We start from the raw sequence: 19,640 nt of genomic DNA on the forward strand, positions 1-19,640 counted from the left end.
GGAAGGGGAAAAGTAGAGCACAGCTTTCAAAGCTTTTTGGAATTTTTTTTTTTTAGTTGTGGAGAGCCCTGAATGCTTTTTTGTCTGTAGTGCACTATCGTTTTATTTCATTGTCTGGGTTATTTGCAGTAAAGGTCAGAATATCCTTTAATGGTGTCTACAGAAATCAATAACCATGCAGCAGATAGTAACAAGAGCCCTTATTAGCAGCAGTAATCTGATAAGGTTTGAAAAAAAAAGGGAGGTGAAGCTGGAAAGCATTGTTCACCCATTGCTTCTATGAGGACAAGATGCAGCACATGGAGGAATGACATTGGATCTGATTCTGGCTGCACTTGTCCATCTGACAACATCAGAAAGTGAATTCAATCTTAATATACTTTTACTGTAAGCTACCATATATATCTGTCAAGACTTATCTCGACATTATAATGTTAAAAGATGTTGGGTAACATGTTCTTCGGAAATGCTATAGATGAAAATCATCCACTGCAACCATGTGTGACTGGCTTTCTGTATTATTGCAGCACCACTGTAGTTCTACAGAGAGCCCATCATCTTTCCTTCCGTGGATTAAGGAACATACTCTAGCATGCGTCTTATACTTAGTTAGTTGCATTAAAAAATATAGCAACTAGTATATAAAAGCTTTCTCGCCAGGACATTCTAAGTTGTATTCAATTTGTAACATACCATTTTCTTTTTTTTAAGTTTTATTTAGATGACAACACAACTTGTTCAGTATGTGAAGCATCTATAGAACGTATTTGAGTATTCTTAACTAGCGTCTCTCCGACCTGGCTGTGTGAGCCAGATATCCTTTAAAAACAGCTAAGTCTTACCAGAGGCCACTCCTAATGTGGTCTCGTGAATATTCATGAGCCAATCCAGAACGAGGCTAGTAGGGTTAAAATCAAAATAATTATGGTGGCTAACATTAGTTACAGCGATCGCGATCTGTCTTTTTGTGTCAGAATTAACATTTTCAACGGTGGAAACTTACATTGAAACTAAATCTAAGAACTCTGGACAAAAGCATGTTTCCAAGGGTGTACCGTATTACAAGGAGGCCTATGTACATGCACTCAGTGGTGAGTTCATTTGCGATTTATAACGCATCTGAGCGGTATACATTTCTCACACTTGTTTGCGGTTTGTGTAGACACTACAATGTGAAAGTAATCATGTAAAAAGTCATTATATACTCTTTAAGTGCCATGCTTTTGTAAACAGTATTCATGTAGTATAAACTTTTAGCAAGGGAAACTTCACAGATATATTCAATTTTATGACCCTTCCCCTCCCCTGCATTGACATTTTTGTCGGGACATTCCCCTTCTGTCATCACTCAAAAATCTTTTTTTTTTTTTTTTTTTTTAACACGGGGTAGTTTGATTGAATCGGTATTTTAGCAACTGTATATTGGCAAGGAATAGTGCATTTAAATCTGGTGTTGGTGCAGCCTGGCACTGAACGCGCAGCATGAAGTGTAGTCAACATATTTTTTTGCTTGTCTGCAACTCTTCATGAGGGCATGCCATCTGTATTTACTTTTTATCCCTCCTGGCCTATCTGAAAGGGGCCTATCAGTCCAGTCATAATCCACTACTGTAAATCAGGTACAAATACATTAAAGCAATTGCAATATAGGAGTTATTTTGTATTCATAGCTTTTGTTTTAAACCATGGTTTATCAAATTCATAGTTTTATAGTTTCAGTTTATTTATGGATTGAGTGTTCATGGAAGCGATCTACCCTCCTCGCTGTTGCCCCAACAGGACAGCACATGAAAGGTCGATTTAGGATATGGATCCTGTTTGTGGACAGAGTCTCTTATCTTTATATTTGACCTTGCAGTGACCTTGTTTCCTGGTGTAGCTCATTTTGAGGTTTGAAATCACAAGACAAGGTTCACAAGCAGCTAAAACCAAGCACAATTCTATAAAAAAAAAAACCCCAAAAAAACACATTTAGTTTTAATCTTTGCTGGCACCTGTGTCCTCCATGAAAGTCTATTGCAGCAGTGTGCTGTAGGTGTTGGTGGGGGGAGCAAAGACAGTGTTGTCGACAAGGCTACAGGAAATGTGTTCACACAGTTGTCCTGTCCCCGTGTTTATCTGGAAAACATAGACCGCTTCTGACTGTAATAATGCTATTATAAAGTAATAAAATGAGAACGTTTTGATAGCAATGCTGTTTAACATTCAAAGAGCCTTTTCTTGGAATTAGTGTACTGGACTGCCATCTGATCAGTTACCACCATACATTTCTTGAAGGTCATCAGTATGTTAAAGTTATATTTACAATATACAGGGAAATAGCCTTGTCATTGTGACTCTATCAGCTTTTAGAGTCCATGCTAACTGGAATTGCTAACCTAAACCAACACTAGATAAAGGCTGCTTTAGCGCTGAATACCTTTATTCCTGCAAAACCTATTACAACTGTTTTTATCAAAGAAAGTTACCATGGTAATGTTAACTGAGCTCACACTTGTTACAAAATAACATTTTAATCATTTATATTTTTGTTTTTTTATACCTTGCAGAAACCAAATAGCATATGTGTGATGTTTTTGAAAAGTGCACATTTATTACTTTTTTTTTTTTTTTACAATTTTGACGTTACAGGAAAACCACAATGTCATATAAGTTTGTGTGAAATGATTTCTAATTGGTCATTTTCTATTCTATTCAGCATCCATTGTATTAGCTGCCTACACATGGGATGCACTGAATGCACCTAGATTATTCAGTATAGAGAGGCTTTTATAACATTTATAATATCTCAATGACACAGAGGAGACCTACTTCTCTCATGCAGTTTAAATTGCATGTCCCATTAACTTTGGTTTAGACAGCCAGCCTCTGGCAGCTTTTTACATGATATTTACATCTGTCCAACTCATAAAATTGCTAAATTGACTATGACGTCTGTTAGTCTGTTCAGGTCATTTATTTGGAAAACGTAACTAGTTTTCAGAGATTTATCAAGCACATTAGATGTGGTTACCACATAAAGATGCAGAATAGGGTGAACTGAGCGGTTTACAATGGTAAACATATATAGTGATACTGTACCATTGTATATCACCTGTGGTGGGTATACAGTTGGGAGAGGACTTCTAGCAGCAGAAGAACAACCATCTGCAGAAAAAGTATGCCTGCAGGCTCATTTCTCTCTATTTATTTATTCATTCATATTTTGCTCAAAATATTGCATCAGCTCTGGAACATATACTTCATCACTTCTTAAAACTGAAGGCAAACATGCTTTCTTCTACGGAAAATGTGAAACTTAGCACATTAGACATTCAACGAGGGTATCACAGTGCAAGATCACATTTCATTTGTGGTGCTCAGAAATAATGTTGGGGCCAGTGCCATAACTTCTTGACATTTTGATTCAGGTTCTTATCTAAAACCTGTAGTATAATTTTGGGGCATAGACAGGTATGAGTTGGCTCAGTCACTCCAGTCTGTCTGCATGAAATTATAATTCTTTCTTTCTTCTTTCTCAGGTATGGCAAAATTGTGTCAACAAAGGCAATCCTGGATAAGACAACAAACAAATGCAAAGGTATAGTCTATTACAGTATATGGATCTTTGTTTTAAATTACCAACTGTCTGTGTTTTTTTTTCACAACTGTACTGCTGATCAGGAAGACAGTATATTTATTTCTAAACACTGTGCTGCAGTATACTGGATGGTTTACTGTTTTATCGATTTTGGACGATTCTCAGTTTCAGTGGACTTAACCAGCTCTGTTTCGCCTCTTCTTGACCGCTACGTCTTGGCAGATGGTTAGATTTCTCTGAAAGTTGTACAGCTCTTGTCAGTTTACACTGAATATTCATGGTTGCACAATCTGGCTGTATCTGAGCCTTATATTGCTTCTGAGACTGACCAGCTATGTGAGCATTCGGCATATCGAATATAAAAAGCTTTCTACCACATACTAATGTTTGTGTCAGTCTGTGGGAGGTCTTGGAGAAACAATTGGCACTGGAGTATGAGGTCCACTTGGACAGCCTGGAGGGACAGCCCTCTGAAGGGGTGAGATAATCCAATCCTTGTTCTTTCTGAGACACTGCATGAGAAGGTGCCTATAATTGGGGTGGTGGTTTTTGGAATAAAGAGGTGTGCTTCATCTAGAAATGTTTATTTTTATTCTTCTTATTATTTTATGTTTATATGTACTATTTTCAGATATTCTTGTGGTTTCTCTAATTTGACAGTAACCTAACTTTTTAAGGTTTTGGCTGGACATCAAAGCCATGCTGTTTGTTATGCAACAAAGCAAGCAGACATGATGTCAGACAATTTCAAGTTGTCTGAACAAATTGACCAACCACACTGCCTTAAGAGAAATAAGTGCTATTATTTTTAGTTCCCATTCTATTCATTTCATAGTGAAGTGGAATGTACTGGAAGTAGCCTCCTGATATTGACAGCTGGATCTTGCACCTCCATAGTAGGACTTTGAAAGTTTGCACTCAACGTGACTGGCATGTGGCCTATGCTGAGCAGAATGCCAAGACTGCCACTTTGACCGGAGCAAAGCTGACACTCGCAGTACTGGCTGGCACTGTGGGCAGCATGTGCAGTAGGAATGAAATTAGAAAAGAGCTTTGTCATTGCCTAGGAAGACCAGAGCTGCTCTGAGTAGGCCTTTACCCTGTAATGCAAATGTGAAAGGATTACGTGTTCTATAAATTGGCTGCCTTAGTTTCACTGAAGTAGTTCAGTAGTAAGTCTCTTGATTGCATTTTAAATTCACAGCAATCGTCTTGTATACTAAGCTTGTTTGCCCCCTTTAGGTTGTCTCAGCCATCGCCAGTATGTGAAAAACAGTTAGTATCAGTTTCCTGTTTGGCTGAGAAGTTTAAGATTATACATATATATATATATATATATATATATATATATATATATATATTGTGAGAGAGAGGGTTGTGAGAGACAGCAGGGAGGGGGTTAATACCTCCCTGCGAAAGAAATGCACATTTTGTTTAATTGTTTTATTGTTTTGTTAATTTGTTTATTGATTAATTATCACCCGCACCGGGGTATTTAAGACGTGCAGTTTGTCTGCACAGGGCTGCTGAGTAGAAGGAAGCAGAAGAGAGGTGCTCTGCTTCCGAGCAGTCAGATGAAGTAAGTGCTGTGTTAGTGTTTGTGTTCAGTGTCAGGTAAACGGCTTAGCCGTCCTGCAAGGTAGTAAGGGAAAATCCTGTTTAGTTAGCGCTCCAGTGGGAGTTAGGTGTTTGTTTGTGTTTTGTTTATTTTTGTGTTTATTAAAAATTAGCGCGTCAGCGCTTTAAAACTCAATTTCTTGTGTGTTGGGTCGTACTTTTAAAGGGGCAACGAACCCGAGTGGGTGAGTCGTTTTACAATATATATATATATATATATATATATATATATATATATATATATATATAATATATATATATATATATATATATTCTTTTAACCGGATCTCATTTTGGAAACTTGAATTCATTCATGCCCAAAAACATAATGACTGGATGAGTCAGACTCTTCCAAATTCGGGTGCATTGTTAAGCAGAGCCACAGCCTATATAAGTAAAGTAATGCCCAAATTCAGCTGCTTTCTTTTCCATACATTGTACTTCTGCTATACACAGAATACTATATTCAAAAACATAGAGTGTTTTGTTTATTTCACTCATGAACAAACCCACTCATCCCCTTCAGGGGCTTATCACAGCAATGTATTTTTCATCATAATCCTGATTGCTTTGATATTTTTATTCACACCTCTTACAAAAAAAAATCAAGAACATTTCTTAACATTTATAGAGTGTTCACCAGGAGAAAGAGGAGTGAGCATCATGTATACAGGTCATGCAGAAAAGCTAATGCTCTCCCTGATTAAAATGGATGGCGTTTTGGGAACAAAAAAGCAGTAGGAAGCAGAATGATCCGGGTACACTGTAATGCTCACAAGAAAAATACCTTCCCTCCTGGCGAACGTTCCTGTTTGAAAGTTGAGAAATGTTCTCAGTTAATTTCCCCAGTTGATTTATGACCTACGATTATGCTGAAAAATATCTCGCAAGGATACTGACAACGCAGGCAATGGCAAAGGTACAGACATGCGTTTCTTGTTTTAAAAAAAATAAATAAAAAAAAAAAACTTTTAGTTGAAATACAAATAAAATATATTTTTTAAATAAAGTGAGTAAATTAACTGAAAATCTAATTCCAATGTTTTAAAAGAAAATAAATGCAGCAGTTTGGTGGGTTCAGTTGTACTGCATACGTTTTGTGCATTGCACAGGTTTAAGCATGGCAGTGTTGAACAATGCTTTGGACTGAGCCCGGGGATACCACGGGACCAGTGAAACTGGAAAAACTGCACATTGTGCATTTTCCCAGTACAGCAGAAATGCATTGGAAAAAGTGGAGATTAAAATGCAGAACATTCTCCTTAATGTGGAGCTGTTTTGGATTTAATTGCAATATGCCATGAAAAAAAAACAGGGTTTACCAAAATATAACATAATAAATATTGCTTGACGAAAGAACCCAAATACTGATTAAATTTTTTCCATTACAGTATTTTTGTTGCCGTTTTGTTTGTTTTTATAAGACTGCTAATTTGTTTGCACAGTTGTCTTAGTCAAGTATAGTGTTTCACTTCCTACATACATACCGGGCATGATCATTACTTGCAAATAAATAACACAATATTATTACAGATCGTGCTTTAAATATGCAGTAGTCTGATAGTGATCTAAAACATTTTGTTAAAAAGATCAAATGTGTCCTATCCAGATCTTGGTATTTGTGGACCGCACAGCTCATGTTATGGTTTTATTTCAATGATTTTACATGCACTAATTGTAGATAGCTAGATGCAGTGTAGCTTTGCAGAAATTAAAAAAAATAAAAATAAAATAAAAAATCAATTTTTTTCAGGTTATGGTTTTGTGGATTTTGACAGTCCAGCTGCTGCTCAGAAGGCTGTTTCTGCATTGAAGGCAACTGGTGTCCAGGCCCAGATGGCAAAGGTAAAAAAAAATTATATATGGATGTCACTTTGAATTATGATCCCAAATAAAGAGAACCCACCTGGTAATGCAGAATGTGCAATGTAAGTTTTAGATTATTATAATAAATATGTCTGCATTGCAGTATAACAAGGAACAAGGAATAGTGTGTCCGTTAAATGACACAATTACACCAAAAAAATGGAAAGTATCAGTTATAAATCATTTTTCCCTTGATACCCAAACCATGACAATTCTGAATGGCCAGGTGTTGACAACAAAATATGTTGCAATCTGCAAGAATGTTGCATCTATTATTATTATTATTATTATTATTTATTTCTTAGCAGACGCCCTTATCCAGGGCGACTTACAATTGTTACAAGATATCACATTATACATTATTTCACATTATACAGATATCACATTATTTTTACATACAATTACCCATTTATACAGTTGGTTTTTTTTTTTACTGGAGCAATCTAGGTAAAGTACCTTGCTCAAGGGTACAACAGCAGTGTCCCCCATCTAGTTATAAAGTTGGATAATGTATAATTAGTGTTCCACGTTTCTGGTTTATTCCGAATTTTAACAAAGAATTACAGGACTTTTTTTAACAGGATGTCGGTTTTTACTGGTTTATGTCTGATTTTTTTTGTCTATTATTCAGTATTTTATGGTACTGTTTTCTAGGAAATACACAATATTTTGATTAAAATGCTGTTTTATTTTGACTCTGACATTGTAATAAGCAGCCCTCCGCTGTATCCTAGTATACAGCAGACGTTTAGACGTCAGAGGATCAAATAACGTTCAAACGTGGTTCTCTGTCACTTCACAAACACATTATCACCTGATTATGTTGGCCAATTGTGGCAATTGCTGTGCGTAGTAACTACTAGCTTGATCAAAAACTAAATTGAAATACTTACACAAAAATATAATATTTCTGTGGATGAGGAATGGGGAGAAAACGTAAATCAGTTTATGAATATTTAAAAGAAAACAAATGTTTCGAAGTATACGAAAAGCAAAAATAACAGAAGTGGGTCAGATGGGGCAGAGGACACATAGCACAGCAAATACTGCTGCATTGAGGTAGATTCGTGTTGACAAAGAACATACAGAAAAATAAGTGACACATTAAACTAAAACAGTAAAGTGAACTGAGAGACACGCAATCAGTCTATGAAGCTTTTACACACGCTTCAATAAAAGAGAGTGCAGAATGACTGTGTTAATGAGTTTGTCAGAGCTCTGTGCTTTGCTGGACAGTAGCTGTTTATTGCAGACTGCAGAGAGGTATGTATTGGTGACTTCGTACAACGGTACTGTCTTACACTGCCAATCATCGTAAATATTTGACAGAAAATGGTGATGCTTTGGTACACTTATGGAACGCATTGATGGAAATGTCCTGTGTAATTAGTCTAGCATTATTACAATTGACAAACAAAACGTTTGTCTATTTCGAAACATTTGTCAAATTTTTATTCACAGATCTGTTGGAAATGCTACTGTATTTAGCATTTTACAATAATGCATTTTTCAGTAGTACAAGAAATTACTTTAATGTATCTTTGACTTACCATGTCTTATATACTATGTAATATTTTTAAATCTTACTAATCTTTTAATTATTTGATATTACTATTTTTTGAAATGTTTGATGTGAAAGTCTCTTTAAAAATTACATTTGTTTTTGTGTAGTGAAGCATTGTTGAGCTTCAAAGAGCACCACTACTGTATGGCTGGTAATAAGCTGGTTTACATTCTTGAACAGAAGAAAATTAAGTAAATAATTGGAGGTTGTTATGGCAACTAGAGCAGTAAACCCAGCGAATCGGGTCAATAAATCTAAACAGGAATATTTAAATTGAATTACTTTTGAACCTCATAATATGGCACACATTTCATTTTTTTAAAAGATAAATGTTATGACATTTCAGAAAATTTTGACAATTAGACAGTACATATTATACAAACTTTGATCTAAATGATAAGGTTAAAAAAATGATGTAGCTTTGTCATTACATTTGAATTTCTCGCTGTGATAATGAACGGTAAACAAAGAGCCTTGTTTAAAAAATAAAATACAAAAAATAATGTTCTTTTTAAAAAATAAAAAGAAGTCTGGAAGAGTCTTGCGACAGTTGAATACGGTTCTTATTTATTATTTATTTCTTAGCAGACACCCTTATCCAAGGCGACTTACAATTGTTACAAGATGTCACATTATTTTTACATACAATTACCCATTTATATAGTTGGGTTTTTACTGGAGCAATCTTGGTAAAGTACCTTGCTCAAGGGTACAGCAGCAGTGTCCCCCCACCGGGGATTGAACCCACAACCCTCCGGTCAAGAGTCCAGAGCCCTAACCACTACTCTACACTGCTGCCCCTTTCTTAGCAAACGCCCTAATCCAGAGCGACTTACAGTCGTAAACAAAAATACATTTCAAGAATCACAGTACAAGTATTAATACAATTAAGAGCAAGATAAAATACAATGACTTTGGTTTCCCGTTGTGAAATGTACTTCTGTTAGTAAGAAAAACGCTAAAATGAGAGAAAAACAATCATTGTTTATATACAATAACTATTGTTCAGTCCCCTATGTTCTGTCAAACATAGACAATTGTGTTTAAGAAATGAGCAAATTTATGTTTTTTTTTAAAACATTTTAAAAGCACAAGGGAATTAGAAAGTTTTGAATTTCACTTTTTAATGCATCAATGCACAGTTCAAATACATGGTTCAATCTGGGAGTAGTGTGTCCTGTAAGAAAAGACAGCCATTAAATCCCTTCTGTATCAGAGGATCTTACATTCTGTGAACAGTCCCCAGTCACATGCTGTTTAATGACTGACTGTTTAGCTGGTGACCCCATTCACTACAAAAACAGATGTCTTACACAGCATCTTTCTGCCAAATTTCTTTCCTGCATTTTAGGAGCTGTTCCACACGCACAGGGAGTTTTTTTTTGTTCATTTCTTTCAGATGACGGCTAAGAGCCTGTGGCAAAGTGGTTAGTAGTGCACAGGTGTAGAGGTGATGCAGTGCTTAATAACAACAGACCAACAACAGCCCCAAGGGTAAATAAAGCTTTATTAAGGCTTTTAAATAATAACACTGACTATACACAACGATGTGTATGTAGTGTCAGCAAAACCATAGGGTTCAGTCCCGAAATAATAATAACACACTTTTAAGACACCTACACGTTCACCAGTCCAACAGCGAGTGCTCCGGGTGCAAGTGGTGTTGTGAAGGTGAAACAAGTGCTTTACAGTGGTACAGTGCAGTCCGGGTTTAATGCTGGCTAGACAACGACAGCTCCCGGATCTTTAGCCATCTGCAATGACAAACAAGACAGTTAAATAGACAGACAGTACAACACTAAACTCTCACGGTTTCTCTTTATTCCTCACGGTCAGTCCGTAACCATAACGGAGGAACAGATCACTGGGGTCACTTTCCCTAAATACCCTCCGTGACGCCCTACCGCATTAAGCTGCCGAAGCATTCATTACAGGGCATTCTGCTCTGGTTAAACAGCGCCCTCACAGGTCGGGAGGGAGATTGTTGATTAGGATTCATTCGCGCTCTGTCACAGAACCTTACACCATGTTGTGCCTCTGGTCAGAACTTTGTTATTTAAAAGAGTGTTAATTACCCACACATTTGCCGTAAGTGTAAATTATGAGATTTACTGAAACCATTTTACTCTTGGGTGCTTATCAACGGCTTTTTCAATAATGTCATATATTATCTGAAGTTTATCTAAAGTTTATCGTCATGTGTATTAAAATAAAATTCTCAAATTTTAGGTATAACGTATCATTAAAATGGTTGCATAGTTTTCAAAAACAAAACATTTTCAAAGGCCTCCCATCAAGATACCTTTTATATGTTAAATGTATAGCTCTCTAAGGATGCAAGGGTTACAGGGCGTATGCTGGGCGTTGCCTGGCGGTCGCACAATTGAGTTTCTTAACCACGACACAAAAGAGCGAGGCTCATCTGCAGGAGTGGTTTTTAACCTCATCTCACTGACAAGAGTCAGACTCCGTAACAGCAGCGCATCAAACAACACTGTCTGATACACAGTGTGGTGTGTCTTTAATACAGGGTGAGGGACTGTTGTTTAATGTGGTACCGTAGGGATTTCTACATACTGCAGATGTGCAAATTAGCATGTCCTACACGAGTAGAAAGATCCGTTGAATACATTGAATGCATTGTTGTGAGTGGTGCCAACTGTAAAACAACCCATTTGATTGGATTCCCTAGTTTTTTATATTTCTGAATCTGGTGATATGCAGGAACCTGTCTTTCTGTGTACGAAAGGTACACTTGCATTATTAAATCTACATATGGTGGGTATGTGTCTCAGTGATCTGTTTTTTTCATGGTACTGGTAACTGTATTTACAGCTGCTGTGGCAAGGTATTTATGTTACTAACATACTTGTTTAAAAGCACAGATTTGCTGGTTTACAAAATCCATTATATATAACATTAATTTTGTGGTCACAACACTGTGCCATTCAGAATTTGTTAAATATGTGTTTCTTAAGAGTTAAAGTCACAATGGAAAGATCATTCACTGGCTTTCCCTTTGGGCCTGAATGTGTACTGCTCCAGTTCTTGATAACTGCTAAGCTTGCCAACATCTGTGAGTTTTGAAAAACTGTTAATTACAAAGCCTCTGAAGTTTTATTAATCTAATTTTGAAAAATAGACTTTTGTTTCTGATCATTTGCTACTTACAATTTAGCTACCTCCAACTTAAATCTAGATTTTTATGTTAGCATACTGTATTGCTCCAGTAATGCAATCTTTCCTTTACTGTTATGAACACTGTGCTCTAATGAATATTAATGTGAGCTTGATGTTCTCACAGGACCTGTTTCCATGTCTTCTGTTTCTGCTGACTCTAGTGAAATGCAAAGCAGTGAAAGCTGATGTATGGGAGAATAGGCCATGGGCTACATACAAAATGCAATTCATCACTATTCATGTTGATGCATTTATTAGTCTAAAATGTAATTAGATACTATGCTGGCAATATTTAACCCTTTAGTACAATTCTAAGTATAACTGTCCTTGACCTGTCGATCAATTTGGAACACTGATTGAGTGCAAGATGAAAGTTATGGGGTTTTTGTATGCAGATCAAGTGATTTATTCAATTATTCTAGGAAAGCAAAAATGCTTAGAATGAGTAATATTTCCCGGTGTATTATAACTTTAATCTGTCAGGTCTAAGTATGATCAATGAAATATATATTTTAAGAAAGGTCTTTCCACAGTATTTGTCCATAACGTTGTTCTGCAACAATGTACCCTTGTGATGAATTGAGCTTTGTACACATTTTAAATAGTACAGCAGTACACTGTCACAGACAAACAAATGCTGCTGAACAGTGCTGGATACAATGAATGTGCAGGATTCATCTGTTTCTATTATTATTTATTACAGCAACAGGAACAAGACCCAACAAACCTGTATATTTCCAACTTGCCTCTTTCTATGGATGAACAAGAGCTAGAAAGTATGCTTAAACCTTTCGGGCAGGTCATTTCTACTAGAATATTACGGGATTCTAATGGTGCAAGCAGAGGCGTTGGCTTTGCAAGGTAAGACGAAGGTTAGATTAGGTTTCAGTGTCATCTTTCAATAGTTGTCATAGTTCCCTCGTGAAAAAAAAAGTTTACTGTTAAAATTTGCAACGCAGTTTCCATGCTCGCATTTACCTTGCTTACCTGGGATTGGCTATACTTGACTGCACTTTAGCCATGATCTACTATACTTAGATCTCATTCTATCATGATGTAGAGCAGTAAATGTTTCTAAGGGTTGTCTTGAAAATGCCTATCTGATTGCAGATTTGTGAAAATGTGGTGTACTGAGAGTGATAATTCGGAGCTCTAGTGGCTTTACCTACCAACACATTTAAATGAATGTCATTCAGTAAACATGGGTTTGGGAACAACACTACAAATATAAATTTGAATGTGTAATAATGCATGTACATTTCTCAGTAAAAACTATAATAAATAAGTTGCTGAAGTGCCCCTTATATATATAATATATATTATTTTTTTTTTTGCTTTTTCTTGGCAACACTAATAGTTGATTAGTGATTTATCAAAGTATGAAATCATTTTAATATTCGTGTTCAAGTTAGATCTTGTTTTTTCAGCTACAGTAGTGCATGAAATAGCATGTTACCTGAAGTGTACTGAAACAGAAGCCAATTTTGGTTCTGGATATAATTTATGATCATGTTCATGCAGGTCACATAGGAAAATAAGTTTAACCCTTTAATGTGCATGCATACCCTCTACATTTGCAATTGAAGGTCTTCATGCAACAACATGTAGGGTTCTAGTTGAATACTCTAAGCAGCCACGTTTTGCATATTACCAGAAGTTTGTTTTCCAGAAATCTCACTCAAAGGGTGTTTTTTCTCAACGGAACAAAGGGCTAGTTATTTACTCCAAATCACCTTTCGCACAATTCTTCTGAAAGGAAATGCCCCAATTACAATTCGAAAACAAACAAAAAAAAACACAACCACTTAGAGCTACAAGCCCTTATATAAATGAAAATCAGATGGAAAAGCTACTGTATAAAGCCTTCAATACATGCAGTATATATTTCTTTATTTGGTCTGATATCCATTTCAGTTGTATTATGCACATTTAGTAAGTACTATGTAATAATGCAGTACATACAATTGATAGAAATTATTTTTTTATTTATTTAGGATGGAATCAACAGAGAAGTGTGAAGCAGTCATTTCACATTTTAATGGGAAATTCATTAAGACGCCACCGGGAATCCTTGGTGAGAATTTCATTATTATTTTAACTTTGAGGTTGCATCTTAAATGCTTTAGTTTAGGTTGGATCTCAGACAAATTGGTTCCATTCTTACAAGTTTCGATATAAACTTTTTCCATTAATTTTTCTAATGTGATTTTAAAATATTGGTTTTTATTTGTTACTAATACATCCTGCTGATTTTTAATACAAAATATAGCTATGGATTTCTATATGTCATCGTATGACCAGATTATCGTATGACCAGTTTTGAAAAAGTCAGAATCCTGATTATCCAGTCAGCAAATAAGATGAGAACCTTTTTTTTTTTTTTGTGCTTATGTTAACTACTGCATTAGTAAGTCAGTGATGAATTAGTCAAAGTTTTTTAATTAGGTTTCATTTCACGAGAACCTGTCTTCTTAAAGCCTGCTACTTGCATGTGAATTGCTGCTGCTTCTGTTTGTTTTGAGAAACGCTTTTATTAGCCAGAAATTGTCTGATAGACTTTAATCATTAACAGATTGTGCTTCAGTATTTGTGTGCATTGTGTATTTATTTATGCATAATAAATAGGGAGTGTGAGATTTTACGAGAACTGTTACAGTTTTGCTCTCTGGGGTACCCTGTTCAAAAAAAGAAAGGTATATAGCATGGATACAGCCTTTGTCCAGGTTTACATCTGAATTACAATAAGCAGGCCCCAGAAGCCCCATGTGTGTCTGACTTCATAGTACATCTAACAAGTGTCCTAATTGAATTATTTGGTTGAAAAAGTTGTCGCTGCAGGCTGTTGCCTGGAGCTGTGGATCAGGTTGATGGGGGTTAGAAAAACTGTTAATGCCAATATCTTGGTCTGTTTCAGTGTTTTCAAAAGTTTAAAAGATAATCCCTGCCATCCATTATCTATACATTTATACCAATGAAGACCTCAACTTCCTTTTTAATGATGTGTAACCATGTTGCTTCTCACCCACAGTGCCCAATGAACCCTTATTATGCAAGTTTGCAGATGGTGGACAAAAAAAGAGGCAAAATCAAAACAAATATGTTCAGAATGGGAGAGCGTGGCCGCGAGAGGGCGAGGTGAGGCTAGTAAGTCTTTCCATTACACTTCAGTGTGGGTGTGAGAATATTGTGTGTGTCTGGAGACTAATGATGGCTACATTCCTGGCTGTTACCAGGCTGTGTGTGTTGTTTTCCATTCCCATGTAGCCTTTAGCAGTTCCATAGGCAGTATATAAATAAAATAGGAACATAAACTTAATAAAGACTCTCCTGATCCATTTGTATTTTATCACCTTACGCTTGAACTTAAGCCATTAGTAATTAAGGTCTGCTCAATAAAAGTCAAAAGGATTGTGCATCAGCAAAAGCTCTGATGATGAAAGTGTGTAACATTATAAAAACACTTCTTTGATCTGTTCCAAATGAAAAACTGCTAGATTATTTCTGCTTATTGTTAGGCTTAAACAGGGGCAGCGGTGAAGAAGTTATACAGCAGTATATTTTTAAAAGAGAAATAGTTCATCCATATTTTGGAATAACAAAGATTTCATGATTACATTATAATGTGTTATTGTTAAAACTTTTAGGCCGGAATGACCCTGACATATGATCCAACTACAGCTGCTATGCAAAATGGGTGAGATTAAAAATACATATTTTGATTAAACCTACTGATCTTGAAGGTAATGCATAATAAGACTGTTGTTTTGTACAAAATTACTTCATATTTTCATTTTTTTTTCCAGATTTTATCCTTCACCATACAGTATTGCAAACAGGATGATTGCTCAGACTTCTATTACACCCTATATATCACCTGTTTCAACATATCAGGTTTGTATGAGAAAACAATTAAAGCTATTAAAACATTTATAAAGGGGTTTTGCCTGCTAACAGACGATAGGCTAGTCGAATTTGTGCCCCCTCCACCACTCGCCACCCCCCACCCCACTCACGCAGCAAAATGATTAAGAAACTGTACAAACACTGCATCAATTACACTCTAAAGAAAATCTGGAACACAGCTCCTTCCCTTTATGTTCCAGTCCTCAGATGAATGCTTTTGAGTGCTGGTGAACTCAGCCTGTTATCCTTTCTTTGAGCCTCCTGTTCTTCTGAAGCTCCCTGATCTTTGGAGTGGGAGTTTGGAATTTGGAATTCAAGTTATTTCTTGAGAGCTCTGAAAGGGAAACAATGCCGCACTGAGATATACATGAGCAGGGTGGGCTCGCTCTTTAAATTCTCCATGGCTTCCTGACACTTTAAGAGAAGTCATGTGGTTTCCCCTCAAGTGCCTCTTTGCAGGATGTTTTCCCTTGGAGCCATTTTCAACAAGGAGTTTCCTTCTCCCACAGTCTTGCACAATGATTTCATATCTTAGGCTAAGGGAAGAAGCTTTATTTACAATCAATTTAAACACCATTACCTTCTGTATCTTGCTATAATTGCAGCTTTCAGCAAGATAGGTCATTTAGAAGGTCAGCAGTAAATTAGCTTACCTGTTATATTTTTACAATGAGTGACAGTATTAGATTTAAACAAAAAAAAAAAATCTTAAAAACTTGCACTAATTTGTAAGTGGTTACCTTGTGTAAAAATCTACTGTGACTGGGTAGATGGATTCAATCTTTGGAGCTGACTTTTGCTCATTATTTTATTTAATACAAGTGAAAAATAAGTAATGCAGTTATGTTTTAATTGTAGTACACAGCCTCGCTTTCTAATTGGCCAATTCACATAAATTACAAAAACTGAATAAAAATAGTACCACAAGTAAAGCTCATTTTGAATGCAGGGAATGCACAGACTAGAAAGGGAAATGGCATAAGTGCAGAAGTGCGGGCCACATGTAAAACTGTACTACATTGTTTCGGTTAGGGTCAGGCTGATTTTAAATTTTAAGTTCAGTATTCAAATTCACTCAGCTGGCCTGTCGCTGAAAAGTCTGGCCCGTCATTCTACACCTATACCAGGGAAACTCCAAGGGGGTTTTAGGCCTATATCACTGGGTTAGCAGTTAGAAGTTTATTCTGCTAAGGGCTCACACCTAACAGTTAGCACTATATGTTCGGTTTTCACGAGGACCTAGGTTTGCAGTCTACATAGCCCACTGCAGTGTTCTCAGAGGTGCCTTTTCGTTTTCACAAGGTAAAGAGGAGTGCTTTTTATGCGAGATGGTTGAGAATTGAGGCCTAGTCTTGCTTAGCTTCAGCGAGCTGATATAATCATACACTGACAGGATTGTGTGGCTATGGGCATTGATTGCTTGCAAGGTGTTACAGGCTGAAAAATGGACTCTTACAACTGGGAGATGAGCTCCATTTTCCAAATATAACAAATTCCGTACTATCCCATTAATGGTTTTCCTTTTTTAAGTAAACTGAACACTGATATATATGCAGGAAACAATAGCATCAGTAAGACAAAAGCCTTGACTTGGGAAGCAGTCAGATGTCTTCAATCATTGTTTTGTTTGACTGTAGGGCTATTTCAACTGTCTGGCTCCTAAAGATCACTCTCCATACCTTTCACTGAATCTTATTAAACTTGATGTCTTGCAGGTACAGACGCCTTCCTGGATGACTCATCAACCGTATATCATGCAGCATCCTGTGAGTGGTACAGCTAATTGCTAATTATAGTATAATTCGAATTTGGAAAAAAGTGAGGTTCACTTGGTCATTTAAAAGATGCAGATACGTTTAGAAATGTCAATAGTCAAACTCTGCAAAGCCTTTAACATTTTAATCACGTAAAAACACCCTCTTCTGGAATTTTGGATTCATGGTTTTTAGGCTGGAACAATAAGCCAGTCACTCCTTTCAGCTTGCTTACTCTGTTTTTTTACCACAGGATCTCTTGGTGTGGAGGGTAGGAAATGCTTTCAGTATATAGTGTGTTGATGACTCATAACATCTGCAGTTTTTCACAGATGGGTTTAAGTAGCAGGGATTTTTAGTTTGATCCTGATGTGCCAGGGAAATAGTTTCCCAGAAAGCGTTTAGTGAGTGTTCACTTGCTGTTTTTCTAGATCAAAGAAACTCAGACCTACTATAGATTGTCAGTTAACGTTAACTCATTAAATATTGCCGACACAAAGTCATATTTTTTATATTCTGTATGTATACCAGGAAAAGGATGACTTCAAACAAGTTGTAATTCTTGTGCTGAATGTTACCAATTACCCCTTCTGTGGTTTTACGCTTTGGTCATTTGTAATGTCTGTGAAATGTGAAACCAGACAAGCAAAATAACATTACGGCATGACATTGTCATTTTTGTGTCGCAATATTTTGTATATTAAAAAAAACAACAGTGTGTGATTTTACACTTGCTGCACAAGGAAACTCTCTTCACTTTTTTTTTCTTAAGTACAATAAAATGCAAATACAGGGTGTAGCTCATTTTAAAGAGCTAATGTGTCTGATGCAATGGTTGCATTTGTATCAAAGACTTTCACAGCCACTTATACAGATAACATTTACAAAGCTTTTTGAGCCCTTTTAAATTGGTTCCAGAAATGCAAACCATGTGCATCATTACTAAAATGCCAAAAGAAATATAATGAACGGCATGTTGTAAATGTGTAAGCTTGCAAGCTCTTTCACAATATTTACCTGATCCCTTCAATTCTGTAAATCATATACGTTCACATTGATACTAATGTAACATTTAAAAACAGCATTGTGCCTTCAGCAGAATACACTGTTTAATATGTGTGTCTGTTTATTAATTAAACTGTGCCATAAGATATTTTAAAGACTAAAAACTATTTTATTTGAATTGGTAAAGTTGCCCAGAATCTACATACGCTTCTAGCTTTATATTAGTATTGTAAACTAATGTCATGTTCTATTCCTTGTCTGTCTCAGGGAGCAGTACTATCACCCTCTATGGACCACACAATGTCATTACAACCAGCATCAATGCTAAACCCACTGACACAACAAATGAGTCACCTTTCACTAGGCAACACAGGAACGGTATGGGATTATATTTAAACTTCATTTGAAGTTTAATGTGCTATATTTCAGATAAAACAGTTAAACTAAAATAAAGACTGCATTTAGTCTGTTCAGTGCAGGCAATTAGGGTTCTCCAGACACAATCTCGGCCAGATAAAGAAGATACAAATTAATTATAATAATAGATCAGCACCACCCAGATTGTAAGCATCATAAAAAGGCAAGGGAAAAGGATTGGGGGGGGGGGGGGGTGTTACCCTTAACAAAGACTGTTTAATGATGGCTATTGTCTGTTTTGTCATTTTTTTTCTTCTTTGCTTTAGTTTATGCCTGCTACAACAGCTATGCAAGGTGCTTATATTCCCCAGTACGCTCACATGCAGACCGCAGCTGTTCAAGTAGAGGTTTGTTTTTCTGTTTTTCACATTAGTTCCAGGTCAGATACGGAAATAGGAGAGCAAATGCCTTAACCAAATGAAAAACTGAAAGCTGTTAAACCTCTTGATTTTATGTTTTCAGTATTCATGGCGCAGTTCAGCAAGGGTTCCCTTAATTCAAATCACTGGGCATCCTGTTTAAACCTGGTCCAAGCATTTAGCATTTGTCTTTTTTGCTTGTTTTTTTTAAATAGATTTTGTTAACTGTTCTGGTTAGGAACGTTTTAACGGCCTCAGTTCACTTTTTTTGTTTGTTTTATTCAGGAAAACGGTGGTCAGCAACAGGTGGAGTCATCTAATGATCATTCTCCCTACACGTATCAACAAAACAAGTAATACAGGTACAGCATCGATTGAATTCTCCTCTAATTAAT

At 36.2% G+C, this 19,640-nt stretch overlaps 1 protein-coding gene across 5 annotated transcripts in view; it reads left to right on the plus strand.

Moving 5' to 3' along the window:
- The window catches only part of LOC117426764 (RNA-binding motif, single-stranded-interacting protein 1), a 54,326-nt gene that overhangs the window by 31,931 nt on the left and 2,755 nt on the right, over positions 1 to 19,640 (plus strand). For 3 of the 5 annotated variants that reach the window (XM_059033750.1, XM_059033751.1, XM_059033752.1), the window contains exons 3-13: positions 3,522 to 3,580; positions 6,951 to 7,042; positions 12,511 to 12,668; positions 13,802 to 13,881; positions 14,836 to 14,951; positions 15,452 to 15,501; positions 15,611 to 15,698; positions 17,426 to 17,476; positions 18,737 to 18,847; positions 19,153 to 19,233; positions 19,531 to 19,607. In XM_059033750.1, coding sequence (XP_058889733.1) covers positions 3,522 to 3,580; positions 6,951 to 7,042; positions 12,511 to 12,668; positions 13,802 to 13,881; positions 14,836 to 14,951; positions 15,452 to 15,501; positions 15,611 to 15,698; positions 17,426 to 17,476; positions 18,737 to 18,847; positions 19,153 to 19,233; positions 19,531 to 19,602 — 958 coding nt within the window. In that variant the 3' untranslated portion in view covers positions 19,603 to 19,607. The remainder of the gene's footprint in view (positions 1 to 3,521; positions 3,581 to 6,950; positions 7,043 to 12,510; positions 12,669 to 13,801; positions 13,882 to 14,835; positions 14,952 to 15,451; positions 15,502 to 15,610; positions 15,699 to 17,425; positions 17,477 to 18,736; positions 18,848 to 19,152; positions 19,234 to 19,530; positions 19,608 to 19,640) is intronic. The other 2 variants (XM_034044717.3, XM_059033753.1) reach the window with 2 other exon arrangements.

This window comes from Acipenser ruthenus, chromosome 11 (assembly GCF_902713425.1).
Source record: "Acipenser ruthenus chromosome 11, fAciRut3.2 maternal haplotype, whole genome shotgun sequence".
NCBI lineage: Eukaryota > Metazoa > Chordata > Actinopteri > Acipenseriformes > Acipenseridae > Acipenser > Acipenser ruthenus.